The sequence below is a fragment of the Grampus griseus genome (assembly GCF_964374135.1).
Source record: "Grampus griseus genome assembly, chromosome: 2".
Lineage (NCBI taxonomy): Eukaryota > Metazoa > Chordata > Mammalia > Artiodactyla > Delphinidae > Grampus > Grampus griseus.
The window spans coordinates 161,617,645-161,633,932 of record NC_139018.1 but is presented as its reverse complement, the minus strand read 5'-3'; the positions used below and the strand labels follow the sequence as shown (position 1 = coordinate 161,633,932).

At 36.4% G+C, this 16,288-nt stretch overlaps 1 protein-coding gene across 1 annotated transcript in view; it reads right to left on the bottom strand.

Annotated features, from left to right (window-relative positions):
• MALRD1 (MAM and LDL receptor class A domain containing 1) overlaps window positions 1–16,288 on the bottom strand; it is a gene marked incomplete at both ends in the record, with an annotated part of 578,033 nt that overhangs the window by 89,445 nt on the left and 472,300 nt on the right. The window contains 2 exons of the mRNA XM_082648013.1: window positions 3,286–3,352; window positions 9,774–9,899. Coding sequence (XP_082504139.1) covers window positions 3,286–3,352; window positions 9,774–9,899 — 193 coding nt within the window. The remainder of the gene's footprint in view (window positions 1–3,285; window positions 3,353–9,773; window positions 9,900–16,288) is intronic.

Sequence of the window (16,288 nt, the reverse complement as noted above, 5' to 3'; positions counted from 1 at the left end):
GCCTCCTTAAGTGAGGAATAATTTACCTCTTTCAGCTCACGGTTTGTGTCTTCAGCCCTCAAACATGCCAAGTTGTTAATGTTTCTCAAGTAATGGAAAACCATGGTTCACCTAGTAGTTTCTACTCCCGTGGATAATTACAAGCTCCCAGCAACACAAATGACCTTATACATTCTCTTTCCTCTGGATTACAGATAAAACCTTAGATTTCAAGAGGAAACCCAAAGGTTTTTGTGAGAGGCTTCCTCAGGAGAGCATGAAATTCTTGTATTCACAATGGCCTGGATGAGAGGGGGGCTTTGGCCTTCTGTCCTTACTTCTTTGGGTGCCAAAGACAATGAATTCCCACTCTTGGGAATAAGAGAATAGGGCTTGACATAAAGCCAAAACCTTTCCACAGTGCCCTATAGTTACTCTAAAACTATATTCTAAAGCTGTCTTCACTTAACCTTAAATCCAAAAATGAGTACCTGTATGTGACAAATGAACTGGACACTAAATTTAATTGGAAATGAATCTGACACTAAATGCAGTTAGAAATAATCTAAACATTATTTGGCATTTCATTAAGACACATTATGCTTAAAGTAAGGAATTGTGCAAGGATAAGTCAAAGGATGGGTATTGCAAGATACTGTGAAACAAAATATTCAAGAACCAAATGACCAGGACTTCCCTGGTGGCACAGTGGTTAAGAATCCCCCTGCCAATGCAGGGGACATGGGTTCCATCCCTGGTCTGTGAAGATCCCACATGCCGCAGAGTGACTAAGCCTGTGAGCCACAACTACTGAGCCTGTGCTCTAGAGCCCGCGAACCACAACTACGGAGCCTGCGTGCTGCAACTACGAAGCCCACGAGCCTACAGCCTGTGCTCCACAACAAGAGAAGCCACCGCAGTGAGAAGCCCGCGCACCGCAATGAAGAGTAGCCCCTGCTCGCTACAACTAGAGAAAACCCGCACACAGCAACGAGGACCCAAGGCAACCAAAAAATAAATAAATAAAATAAATTTACTAAAAAAAAAATAAGAACCAAATAATTTGTAGTAGGATTAATGGGGTTAATTAAATGATGACAAGCCCATATATTAAATACTATATACTACACAGCATAAAACAGTGGCATAGTAATACTGATGGCTAGCATTCCTGTAATGTCTTTTATGTGTCAGGCTCTGTGCAGAATGTCTTACATATATTAACCCCTTTAAATCTCATAACTGCTCTATGAGGTAAGTGCTGTTATTTTCTCCATCTTACCAAAGAAGAAGCAGAAACACAGTCAGATTGAGGGATTTACCCAATATTAGACAGCTGGTAAGTAGTGGATCTAGAGTCATGTTTACTGACGTGGAAGAACAGCATGATATTTCATGAAGAGATTAAAAAAAACACAGCACAAAGTATACTGCAAAGTGTAATTCACATTTCAGTAAGAAATAAATGTACGCTCGTGTGTGCATGTTTGTGAAAGGAAAGCCACATGGATATAAGCCATATACTACTCAAGAGTAGGATTTAGGTGTTGGGATTTCTACTTTTTGCCTCATACACTATTTTATGCTTTTAAAAAATTTTATTGCAATACACATGTATCACTTTTGCAGTTCACAATTTAAAGAAATAAAAATTTGAATGAAGAGACTACCATATTATACTATGAAAAAAATATTCAAAAGTCTCTTTTTTTCACCCCTACATAGCAGAAAGCACTCAGTCCAGACAGTTATTTTGATGGTAATTACAGTTATTTAGCTATTTGCAAAGTATTATTTACTATCAAAAGTAACATATTAAAATACTTCATTAGCTTTCTGGTTAGTGAATTCCTCTATACATTTTGCTGCATTAATTTCCTTTCTTTGGTCCTTCTCTCTGTCAATCCTCCTGTCACATCTCCTCCCCACATTAGAGTTTTCTCACTTGAGAGAAAGAAGTTTCGAACATCACCATCTGGATTTCAATTTTTAAAGTTTATTTAAGTACATGAGGATGTTGCCAAGAACGCAAAACTCTTTGCTTGCTCAGCTGAGACTAACTACAGCGGGGAGCTTTCCTGTCTAACCATCAGGGTTAGAGAAGACAAAAATTCAAATGTCCTTACTGTAAACAGCTGACAGCAAATAACAGGACCCACTCAGTTGATGCTTAATAAACATTTACGCCATCATTCTCAATTTCTTCCAGGAGATTTTTAGAAATTAATATTACTTATTCTGTATTTCCATCAAGTTATAGTTTGTGGTAAGTTAATTTCCATGGAAACCGATACAGGGAAAAGTATAATTTTGCTAAGATGTTGTGAGATAAATTATGTAGTGCATTTGAGAGCCAAATACTTTGAGAAACCCATTAATATTTCCATTTCAACAATGTTAAAACAGTGTTATATTTCATCATAAAATTTTTTGTTGTTGTTTTACTTGGTAGAGGTTTTTGCATTTTTTAGGGATAAACAACTTTTCCTAAAATATGAGTGTTGACTCAGAAGGATATAAGAATGTAAACAACTATTAATCAGTTTTTTTTCCAGATACTCCTGCGTGCTTTGTTATGACTTGAGTATCAACCTGAAACCATTTCTCTAATAAGCAAGGCAATATATCCATCGGTCTGTTAGACTAACAAGTCATAAACACAAATATAATGGAATATGCATCATTTCCTTTAGAATTTATGAAACAGTTTGCACAATTTCCTAAAGGGTGAGCGAAAAAAAAAATCAAGTCATCTTTGATATGCAGTATAAATAATTCCCAGAAGAAATCACAAGGACTGTTTTTGTTTATTTTTGCTTTAAGTATGCAAGTATGTTCCTTATCTGTACCTTAGCTACTCATAAGCATCCACTGAAAAAACCAGAAAAAGCTTCTATTTATGAATTAATTTTATCCTTGTCTTGTTAGAAAAGAAAAATATGGAATTTGAAATAAAAAGGGAGATAGGAAATACAGACACTAAGTTCATCTGAAATAGGATGATACCCATATAAAACATTTTATAACCTTACATAAATATTAAAAAAAGGAATAATGAGTACTGTTAAAGCCAACTGTCCCATACAATATAAAATGTTGAGAGACATAAAATCATGTGAAATAACTGATATTTTTCTAAAATACACTCACATCTTCCTTTCTCTTATTCAGACAGATAAGTGTAAATGGTGTCATTATCCACTATTTTTACCTTAATAACCACATGTTCATTCATTAGATCAGCCTCAAGAAAAATAAAACGACAACAATACATGTTAAAAAAAAAAAAAAGGCAATGGTTCTTACCGACACATAGGACCGTTTTTCTCCACTACACAAGTCCCACCATTTCTGCAGTAACCTCTTGGACACTCTAAAACGAAGCATCCGAAAACCCACAGTTAATTATAAATATTACTAGGAAGAAGGAGAACGTATTACTGTTAGTCGTTGCATTAAATCGAATCATGGAGAGTAAATTGCTTCTAGTTGCTAAAAGCACAGAATTCTTTCAGGTTACTTTCCTGTACCCCCCAAATTTGTTCGATGCTGCCTGCTGTCCTGGACGCGTTCATTCTCTTTACATGCACAGTGCTTGACCACAAGAGACTTCTTTTCTCCCATGGATTAGGTACAATCTACTTATTTAGAATGTCTGCATGACATATTTGCGATTACCCTGAAATGTTTTCTTTACTAAAACATTTCTTCAGCTCCACACTGCTGTCACTGTACCACGGCAGATAAATGCTTTGCATGGGTGACTGTCATTTTGATAAGATGTCACTTGTGTGCACGCTCTTGTCCTAGCTCCACGTCCGTGACAGATGTCAGCACAGCTCAAATGGATCCTCGATGCCCTGGCCCTGCTTATTTTGCTGCTCGTATCATTCCTGAGTTCTAGGTTAGCATGAACATTTATTTTCAAAGGTGGTTTGTTTATAGGTTAAAAAGAAGCTAAATAGTTTCACGTAGTCATGGTTGTAGAAGTGATTAGTGATTTCAACTCTTTCCTTTACACCGTCTCCTTGTACTGTCACTACAAAATCCTGATCCATTAAGACCTGTCAATTTCCTTACTTAATCCCCTAGTTACTCTTCTTGGCTTTTTTAACACCTCCTCTCTTGTAGGAGACCATTCTTCCCCGGTTGGGCTACCATAACTCTAATACTTGATGGAAACCTACACTGCCTTTAGTTTGTAATTCAACACATCTATTCTGAGTCCCTGTTCAATGTCTGGCACTCGGCTAGGCACTGGATATGGAATGATAAATAATACAGGTAGCTTACACAGCTGTTAAGGCTGCGGGCACTGGAGCCAGATCACCTGAGTTGAAATTTCAGCTCAATTTATTAGCTGTGTGATACTGAGTAAGGTAACTAACCTCTCTGTGCCTCAGGTTTCTCTCTGTTAAACAGGGTTAAAAAACAGTTCCTGTCTCACAGGGTTGTTGAGAATGTTAGAACACTAGGCTCATAGTACGTGTTTAAGAAATGCTGATCTAAAAATGATATAGGCACAGTCTCTGCTCTCACTGAACTTCCACCTTCATGGAGGATGCAAAAAAGTGACGAGGGGATTAAAATACAGTACTAAAAGTAGTCTAATTTGGGATGAATGTAACAAGGGTACTGGGAACACCAAGAGAGCACATAAGTCAAATTTGGGGAATAAGGAAAAGCTTTCCAGAAAAACTTTTACTTGGGCAGGTGTGCGTGCGTGTGTGTGTGTGTGTGTGTGTGTGTGTGTGTGTGTGTGTGTGTGTGTGTGTGTGTGTGTGTGTGTACCTGTGTGTAAAGGTAAGCATAGGGACACAGGCATGAGAAGACAGTGTGGTGTACTTGACAAACTGAGGGAAGTTCAGCCTGGTCGGATTGTTGGCAGTATGAAGTATAGTAAGTATGAGAGAAGGTCAGAGACACACACGGGCCAGGTCATCTGGGTTCAGTGAGGAGTTTAAAGTTTATCCTAGGAGACCAGGATTTTAAGAAGGGAAGTAGTATGCTTTGTGCTTTAGAAAGATAATTCTGGCTACAGAGTTTACAGTCAACAGAAGGTCCAAGAGTAAAATCTGAGAACACAGTTAAGTCTTTTGTAGCAAATCCAGGAATGCCTGAACGAAAGGGATGGGGTGGAAGCATTCACAGTTGTGGGAATTTATAACATATTTAAATGTTGGGATTGAAACATCTTGGTGATTATTTGGGAAAGTCAAGGATGATGTTCAGATATCTGACTGGGCTCCTGGTTAATTGATGGCTTGATTCCTTGAGTTGGGGGATTTATGGGAAAAGGAAGATTTTAAAGGGAAAGATGCCGTGTTGTAGGTGCCTAAGGGACATTCGAGTGGAAGTATTCAGTGGGCAGGATTTGTAGGTCTGAAGCCAAGATGAAATATTAACACACAGAGAGAAGCCATTTACTTGGGTAGGGGAAGAATGATGATCGTGAGGCATAGTAGGAAAGTAAAGAGGAGAAATAGAAACGTTATGTAGGCAATATTCATTGAAGGAAAACGTGGGAGGATAGGGCGTCTCGAGAGAGTCAGATTGTCATGCCAGTCTCTGAATGCTCAGAAGGGGATACAAGGGGCATTAGGAAAGAGGAAAATAGGGAAGGAGGGAGGGTGCATTTTGGGAAAAAACTTGAAATATACCATGTATTTGGTATCTTGTTTGCTTCAAAAGTTTTCAGTGTTTTGCTTTCCCAGGGGTATATTTCCCATCTTGCCTTCCTCAAATCTTCCCATTTAACTGTAAGAAGGAAGTGCAGTGCTGGAGATGGGTGTAAAGAGCTACACCCCTTAGGCTTCGGGGGCAGACTCAGCTGAACAGAGCAAATGTGAAACTTCCTTCATAAACAAGAAATTAGCTGGTCTGACTAAAAATAGCCCATCAATATGATAAAGCATAAATAGATACATACCTTGTTAGAGGAACCATTTTATGGTTATTTTGGGCCTTAGGTACAATTTTAATCTTCCTCAAATAAGAGTTGTATTTTAGCAAAAAATCAGTAGAGTGTCTGATACTGCACAACATCAAAATATACACAGCTGCACATTTTTTTCTGGGGTCATTAAAATTTGCTTTGATGCCTGCTTTACATCAGAATGATTCTGTGGGAATCTAAATATGTATTTTCTTGCACGAGATAGTGGAGCACAGTGGAAACAACACAGGCATTGGCTGCAATAAAGAGTGAATCCTGGTGTTTGGGTGGACAGAAGATTTGTAGATTATCTCTGCGAGAAGTTTTTCTAAGTTTCTGCCTTAGACCCAGGTTCTTTATCCAGAAGATGGGAAGACACAGTACAAGTATTTTCATCTTTAATCTACTCAAAACAATTTACAGCAGAGAGCAGATGAAATGGGGAAAGACATGGGTACACTAGGTAGTAATGAAGAGACTAAATATTTTTAGTAGATAATAGTTGGGACCTAGAAATCCATAAGTGTAATATTAGAATTAGCACTATTATTGTCTCACTGCATTGTACCCTCTTGAATTGGTTATTATGACCATGTGTCTGGAAGCCAATAGGACTCACAGTTAACTACGTGGAAATATCATTCTGTAAAGGAGTTACATTCAATCCCACTCTGGTGTGTTACTTTGGATGAGCAGAAAAACACATATAAGCTGGACAAGTGAACAGTATAAAAACAAAAGTAACTTTTGAGCTTAAATCTAAATAATTTGCAGTTAGGCACACACACAAACATATATATATATATATATTTTTTTCCTTCTAAATTGCGTGGAGACTAGGGAAGTGATGGCTATTCCATGATGGACTGTTGGGAAGACTGATAATCATGTGAGTTCTGGTTTTTCCCTCTGTGATACTTGGTTTAGTTAATGAGTTATGTGTTGTCGTTGGGCTAGGTATTTTAGGTATAAGGTTCATCATGTTTAAAGTGAGGATGACCTTTTTTATAGGACTGTTGGGAGGATAAAATTAAATTTATTTATAACAATTTTACACTAGTGAATCGTATGCATAAAGTATTAAATGATTGTTCTCATCCATCTCTCTGTATTTGGAGGTTCTTTGAGTTTGCCATGAAACCTAATTTCTATTACCACTGCTCTCTCTCCAAATTCTTCTTTTTCTTTTCTTTTCCCTCTTCTATCATCATGATCACCATAACCACTACTGGTTACTGAAGACTTGCTCTATGTCAGAGACTGTCCCAAGAGTTTTACTGGTGTTACTTCATTTATTCCTCACAACATTATGTGGTATATCCCATACTTACCCTTTTTTTTTTTTTTTTTTTTTACAGAGGAAGAAACTGGTCAATAATATAATGTGCTCAAGTTAATAGCAAGGGAGCACCAGATATTCATCTAAATTCTGGTCCTCTAATTCTAAAGCCTGTTAGTATAAAAATGTCAATTATTCAGTTCAGAATTTCTATCACCCCTTGTGTTTCTTGATATTATGGGATCAAGAACCCTTTTGAATTGTATGGTATTTATGCTTTGTCATGGATTAAATATATATATACACAATAAGCTACATGTAGTTTCAGGAGCTCCATGGATTATAAGAGTTCACCAGAAGCTTGTGCAGCAAACCAAATTCCTAGTGGGCACGGACTGTTTCTTTATCTTGAAATCTCAGCACAAGAACTGCAGGAGGGATTAACCATGTTTCAGAAACTTGAAGTAGCTTCACAGTACTTGTATGAGAAGTTTTGTGTTATGTTTTGGTTTGGTTTTCAAAAACTTCTGAAACTTTGTTAAGCTATATTGTTATTATTCATATATTAAGCTAATAATATCTCATCCTATAATTGTATATTTTTAGTGCCTTTCCCTAATTCTCCTTCAAACAGGTGATTATCATAATTACAGTATCACCTTAACATAACCTTTATTAACCTCTACTACTGCAAATGACTGGAAAAAGACTTTCAATTTACATTAACTCGGATGTATCCTGTTCAATAATTTGCTGTTGCCTAAGCAACCAAAAGTTGCAAATAATATGCCTTTTTAATGTAATTTGGGAATAGATAGGACTCACCGAAATATACTTAACCTGCAACACTCATGCAATGCCTGAGCTTGAGGTTTTTGTTAATGAGTTAAACCTTGAGGTGAGGGGAGACCAGATGCTCACCATCTGTTGTGTGACCACTGGGAGAATTACTGGATGCTGTAAGGACTGGCCTCATAAATGTCTATGAAATGCTGACCTTAAAAGAATATGATGCTTGAAAAGAGAGAGGAAGGTGGAATGTGCATGGGCACAGCATGGATGAGACTTAAAGGTTTTCTTAAAAACAGTGACTTTATCATATTTGATTGACAAACCAAAAAGCACAGAAAATATAAATAAGAGAATGCATAATGTAATACGGATCTTATTTCTGAGAACTGTTTCACTAGTTCTTTATTTCATTTTAACCCAATAGCTGTGGCAATATGACCTATACTTTGTAAATGAACTAAACGAATTGGTGAGTGACAGAAATGATGGACAACAAAAATGTGTTCTATATTATTACCTATAGGTTGTCTATCACGCAGGATGAATGGCAGGTCTTCTTTTTTCTGTTTCTTTGTATTTTTAAATATAGAACATGTCAAAGCAGACAATGAACTGTAACATGTTACAATATATTTGTTCTCATATAGGTCTATCCTGAAGAAAATCTCATTTTTATGTAAATACGTTTGGGTACTGGACATAAGTGCTGTGTCTTAATAGTTTCAAAGAATGGAATTATCTCATTAATATCTTTCTTACTCTGAAGAGAGTAACAGAATTTCCTTCTGGGTATCTAATCTGATGTATAAGCATGCATAGTAGAGAAGTAATGCCAAAGAGCATTCATCCTCACGTATTTTATGGAATCAGATTTGTGCCCTTCTTGATTTCCCTTTGTACTCATAAAATTCAGTGCTGCACAAGTACTCATTTTTAGTAGCATAAAAAAAGATATTTTTTGCACTATGATTTTATTTGAATTATCATGCTTTTGTCACTTATAACATTCTTCTATCTTGAAAGATACAAAAATATATTCTTTCCTAGTTTTGATATGAAATATCCCCAATTTATTTAGAAAATATGATTGAATACATCTTTTATCACCAATTTATATTATTGTTTAGTTGTGACATTTACATGGCCCCTAACTATCTTTTATTTTATATATCTCCTGCACGAAATAAAAATTCAATTACTCAGGAGAGATGTTAACAATGGACTATAATAAATTAGAGACTATTAAAGCAGTTTTGATAAAAGTATAATCACAAAAACACATTATCAGATCTTATAAATGTTCTAGGGTCAGAAGAAAGAAAAATGTTTAAAAGTTAGTCTGAAGTTAAATAAATTGACTTTTAAGCATGACTAGATCATGCAAATAGGGAGCTCTTATGAAGAAGTGAGAAAAATTACAATTTAAAAAAATTAATAACATATTAGATTGTGTAGCGGTTTCCCTATTATAGAAACCAGCAATTTGCATAGAAGAGATTAAATGCTAATGATGTTAAGTTATATTATATTAAATTAAAATGGTTTGATTTTTATTTCATGAACATGGTTTATGTAGAGTACACATGAATTCATTATATTATATACTTGTACATTTTTTATAAATGTAGCAAATTAATGTTAACATTCTTCCTGCCCCCAAACCAATAATAGTAATTCAATTATTCCATGCTTGATATTATTTAGAATTTCAAGTTTTAATATTTTTATTGTGTGCAGGTTAAGTTATTGGCTTATATTACAAAGAATATTTTAATGGATATACAGTACCTAAGCAGCTGGACTCATCAGGCTGGAAATCCATGCAGTCGGCAGAACCATCACAGCGCTTGTGCACTGGGATACAGCTGTTAGAAGAGGCACACATCAAAGCTCCATCAGAACAATTTTCATTGGCTGAAAAAAAAACAATAATTATCACCGTTTTTAAAAAACAAATTTCTTCTAATAAAATAATAAGACAGTTTATTGTTTTACCCCTCATTTTGCTAGCCCTACATTTAAACTATATATTAGAGTTCTTGGTGAAGGAAACTTCAATTTATGAAATTAAAAATTTCTTCACAAAAAGTTTGTCCATAGAATCATCTCCCAGTTGTGCATTATGTCGTATTATTCGTGTATGTGTGTATAAAATGCATTGTATGTACTATATAGTCCAAACTGATTTTAGACTAGAGTCAACTTTAATAGCAAGGCAGATCTCTTTGTACTTCTGTTGCTCCCCTAACATCTCTATATTATGAGCAACTGAACTAACAGAGATTGTCATTTGTTTGAATGTTCATCCATTTCCAACTGGGTTATAAGTCACGGGTAGTCACTGGGTATCTGTTAGATCTGGGTAGTGATGTAGATCACTGCAGCCCAAGGTAATATGAGTATGTGCCTTTATAGCATTGCCAGTGCATGATGTAGGTATTTTACGAATTTCAGAGTCTCTTGTTGGCTTGATTTCAAGGGACAAGCATACATCTTGTGCATAGGACTTTGGTTGTTTCAGAAAATTGTCCTTATCAATGAACCCATCAATGATACTGACATTTCAATGGCAATCTATTTCTGCAAAGTACTTGACCTCTCTTGGATGCTACCCTTAGTCCTGTAACTGTTTTCTTGTGTTCCTTCCTCTTGCTCTCTAGTCTTTCCAGGATTATAACTTCCTGTAAGGCAGTGGACTGTTCTACACTCCTTTTACGAGTTAGGGCTAAACCAGAACCCTTCATTCCAGGCCACCATCATGCATTTCCAGTCTCCTGTTTGCTTCAGAACCTGCAAACCAGCAGGCTTGGTTCTATTCCAGTTTTGTTCCAGCCCTGTATTAATCACGTCCCTGAGCCTTTTTAGGGTCATTTCTTCTATCTAGCATTGTTATGTGCTTGGAGTAGAGGGAAAGTGTCAAAGAATGAACCTACTGCACCATCTTGTCAGGATTTCTGGATCGATTTCAAAAGCACTAAATAATAATGATATTGATCTAAGCTGCATTCCTATTCCTGTTCCTTTGAGCCCTGAGTTTCTGCAGAGATATGTGGAAGGCAGCAGTGAAGAGCCAGGGCTTTCTGGCACTTACCCCAAGTTCAACAAGAATAGCTCTGCTTCTCTCTGATGCACTTAATGGTTTCATATACAATATCTTATTTGAATATTTTAACCCAAACCTATTGCCAAAAATTTAAAAAGGATTTATCTGGAAAGTTACTTCTACTAGAATAAAGACAATTAAGTTCAAATTTCTCAAGCTAAATTGATAGTTTAGAAGACTCAGGAGTAAATATCCCCATGCATGCGTCTTGCACAGATTTTGTCAGTTCGGTCACAAATTTTTCTTTTTTTAAAGTATATTTATGGGCTGGAAGGAGTTGTCTATTTGAGTTATCATAGGTTACTGACAAAGTTCAGTTTGAGAACCGCCTATCAAAATTTATTGTCAAGTGGAACATAAAAATGTTTTTTAAGGCACCCTGATGTACACTGCAGCACTATTTACGATACCCAGGACATGAAAGCAAACTAAATGTCCATCAACAGAGGAATGGATAAAGATGTGGTACATATATACAGTGGAATATTACTCAGCCGTAAAAAAGACCAAAACAATGCCATTTGCAGCAACATGGATGGACATAGAGATTGTCATACTGAGTGAAGTAAGTCAGACACAGAAAGCCAAATATCATATGATATCGCTTATATGTGGAATCTTAAAAAAGGATATAAATGAACTTATTTACAAAACAGAAGTAGAGTGACAGATATAGAAAACAAACTTATGGTTACCAGAGGACAAGGAGGGGGAGGGATAAACTGGGAGAGTGGGGTGACATATACACACTACTATATATAAAACAGGTAACTAATAAGAACCTACTGTATAGCACAGGGAACTCTACCCAATACTCAGTAATGGCCTGTATGGGAAAAGAATCTAAAAAAAGAGTGGATATATGTATATGTATAACTGATTCACTTTGCTGTACACCTGAAACTAACACAACACTGTAAATCAGCTATACTCCAATAAAAAATTTTAAAAAAAGAGTATGTATTTCCATTGACTAAAAGTGCTGGGTCTGAAAAATTAAAGTGATACTCCTCATTGAGCAATTCTTCCTGCTAGAACATTAATTCACACCAATAAATATTATTGAGGTGCCACTATAAGTAAGACATTATGCTTAGCACTTCCACTGGTGAGTGCAGGAGAGAAATTTTTAAAAACAGTAACCAAAACATATACAGCAACAAAAGCAAGATAACAATATAAGAATGATTAATGGTTCAAAATAATAATAAGAGAAATGTCATACAGCCAGACTTAGAAAAGCATTGGTATAGATAAGTATGATAAAAATAAGAGATTCCTTTAGCATAGGGAAGTCTGTAAAGGGTAAAAGTAAGAATAGAGTCTTGAGATATGTTTTAAATTTTAATGTTTCCAGAGAATAGCCAGTTAGCAGAGTGGGAATCAAGTCTACAGATTGGGAATCAATAAGTTTGATACTAGAACAGTGAGTAAAAGCAGTTTGCCTTGGACTGGGGAGTTTGTGTGAAGAGGTAGGACAGACAAATCTAAAAAATGAGGCTGAAACCGGATTGTAGAAATGGCTAAGGTGCCAGGAGAAGAGATGATCTTTAAGCTTTTCCAAAGGGTGACATAATTTAGGATATGTAATACATCAACAAGATAAATAATATTCCAAACCAAGTAAACTAAAAAATAGAATAATTTTCCAACTCCTATTAGATGAAGAGATGTTTGTAAAAAATGAATGTGTGAATATATACATGCCTCAATATATCCATGTATGTGTATGTATACATATTTTCTTATCATTGTTTTTCATTGCAAGGAGCTGAGGGACCATACAAGATAATAGTTTTATGATTTTAAACAATATAATGTGTTGAAATTTGTATACAAAGATGAGACATACTCACCTACTTGTAAAGCATTATTTTGGACCCTTCTTCTCTCAGAAATACTAATCCAATCCTTAACCTAATTTCCAGTGTGACTGAGAGCTTATTTTCAAGTTGACTGTACAATGAAGAGTTCTAACTTGTAAGCGGTATAAGTGCTCAACTATGGCCCAAAGAGCACTGAAACACATAAAAAGTATATAAGAAAATAAATGGTTTCATTTGTAGAAAGTTTTACTTTTTCATTTTTATCGAAAGTTTAGATAGTTAAAAATTGGCCTTTCACTTTATGAAATTTGAAACAAAAATCTTAGTTTCTGTGGCATTTTAAATGGTATAACGTTAAAGTTAGTATTTATTAATTTCTTTTTAAAAGTGGGTTGAGGGCTTCCCTGGTGGCGCAGTGGTTGAGAGTCTGCCTGCCGATGCAGGGGACATGGGTTCGTGCCCCGGTCCGGGAAGATCCCACATGCCGCGGAGCGGCTAGGCCTGTGAGCCATGGCCGCTGAGCCTGCGCGTCCAGAGCCTGTGCTCCGCAACGGGAGAGGCCACAACAGTGAGAGGCCCGCGTACCGCAAAAAAAGAAAAAAAAAAAAGTGGGTTGAAAATAAATTATGTATGCAATTAATACTTACTGACACCTATACAGCAAAGGACTGAATGCAGCAAAGCAAATGGAATCATTAGTTTCTTTTTATCCTCCATTATTAACACATACACAACAAAAACATTTTCCAAAATTAGTCCAAATAAGTTATAAACAAAATTTATAGGAAGTTCAGGTTTCAAAATGTTGCCCTGGACAATACCTACTTTTGCCACATTCTCTTTCAAACATTATGGTTTAATGTCTATAAAAATACTTATTTCAATCTGTCATCATCCTAGAGGTTCATACTCTATCTAATCGAAATACACTAAGTAACACAGAGAATTTTATGGCTTTTAGCTCATTCACTCAGGTAGATGATACATTAAAGATAAACAATTCGTGAATGGCTCATCGGAGTTACTTCCATAAAGCAAAATCCCTTTTGAAGATTATAGTTGCTGCATAAGAAGTATACACAAAGTAAGGCATGTATGACTATGGGTGTATATCCATTTACTACTAAAATGAAACTCATGTATGTAGCAGATTAAGGTTTCTAACAGCAAAGAAACTATGAGCTTGGCCATGGGAATAAAGGCTACAAACCCTTCAAGGCAGACACACACGTGGCACGGAGCAGGATGGATATGTGTTCTATCCCTGAACTAAAACCAATCACTACTCTTACTGAAATATCTTAGCAGCTTAAATAATTTTAATAAAACTATAAATATAATTTAAAGTGGAAAGGATAACAATGTATTACGTTTGTATTATGTACTTTACCATATTAATTCATTTAATTCTCCAATACCTCTGTAAAAAAGACTTGATCTCTATGATTTTAATGTTGAGTAAACTGAGGAACACTCTTGTTAGAAGCTGTCAGATGCAGAGGATGATCTTTACAGTGTGATGGAGAAGCACCAAAGGATGCTGAGATCCTAGCTAACGAACTGAAAGTCCAATAATAAAACTGTGGATGATCAAGGCTGATCCACAAGTCTTAGGAGCATGATCCATTCCCAATCTTCAGAAGTGACGCTCCACTTGATAAGACGTATTGACTACCATTGGAACATAAAGTTAGATAGTAGGAAAACTATGCACTTCTCCATCTGTTTTTCCCATTATCTCTATTAGTGATGGATAATGTGCCTCTCCTGAGCCATTCTCCATCTTCTCTCCCTGCTCTGAGCCCTGGGAGGTTGAACTCTAAGGATACATCAACGTGCTTCTTTGCCTTCTAGCGTTGGTTGGGTTTGGTTGATAGGTAGCACCAGCAAGACGTTGATGCAGAGAGAAGAGACTGTGAGATTCCCACTGGTTAGCGGCTCCGTAACCAAATGCCACTCCTTTTATCAGGTAGCTCTCCTTGACTCTAGATTCAGGCAACTGTTCCCTCCTCTCACATCCTTTGTTCTATGGATAAAGGCCCCGCTGTTACTATTCCTTATGGTTTCCCTATGCATATTATTTCCTTAATAAATAATCCCTTTATTAAAACAATCTCAAATTATACAATATCAACGTGCCATCTATTTCTTGTTAGGATATTGACCGATACATCTGATGAAATCAAAATCTTCTTGGTGAATAGATTGCTATCAGAGGAATATCAATGAGAAGAATGTTCCTGGTTTTGTGTTATTTTCCTATATAATTAAACCATACTTATTTTTCCATTTATTTTAGGGAAAGGAAATATTTTTGGTAAAGTATCACTTCAGTGTATAAAAAAACATGTTTCCAGTGGAAAGACAACATTAAATGTGAATTATTTTTAAATTTGGACTTATCACATGCTTTGTTTGAGCATTCTGATCACTAAACGTGTATTTTTGCAAGAATAAAAGGCTTTCAAATATCAATTGCTATCGATTTTCCAGCATAAAATTGCAAACTTCTCAGAATTCTATTCCTATAACATTTAACTATGTGCAAGCCTCACAAAACCAACAAACCAAAGAACCAAACCTCTTATTTTATCCTAGACCCCACTCGAAATGCCAACTTCTTGAAGTTTTCTGTAGCCGGTTTCCCTCTGCCATTTCCCACCTTCTCCACAAAAGACTGACATCACAATTCTGCTCCAAGACCACCAGCAACCATTTGTGCTTTTTCCCAGTCTGTATTTTTTAGTCCTAATCTTACATGATCTCTCAGACACGTGTGAACCTTTGAATACTCTCTGATACGTAGGCTTTCTACCTTTAATTGAAGATCATCACTCTCTTTTGGTTGCCCTCCTATGTCTATGACCACATCTCCGTGTCTTTCGATGTTTGGTTTTTCTTAACAGTCCTTTACGTGTTCCTTAGGATTCTGTCTGCCACCTTACCTTTTTCCTCTCTCCATTATCTCATCTATATCCGCAGCTTGACTCATCGTATGCTGATAGCTATGAATCTTTTTTTTTTTTTTTTTTGCGTTATGTGGGCCTCTCACTGTCGTGGCCTCTCTCGTTGCGGAGCACAGGCTCCGGACATGCTGGCTCAGCGGCCATGGCTTATGGGCCTAGCTGCTCTGCGGCATGTGGGATCTTCCTGGACCAGGGCACGAACCCGTGTCCCCTGCATCGGCAGGTGGACTCTCAACCACTGCGCCACCAGGGAAGCCCTATGAATCTTTATATATCTTCCTTTAGCTCATTCCCGAGCTCCAGACATCCATTTATAAACACATCCTGAACGTTTCACATGGATGTGCCACAGATACCATAAATACAACATGTTTAAAAATGAAGCCACATTCTTACCCTAAGAGGTCC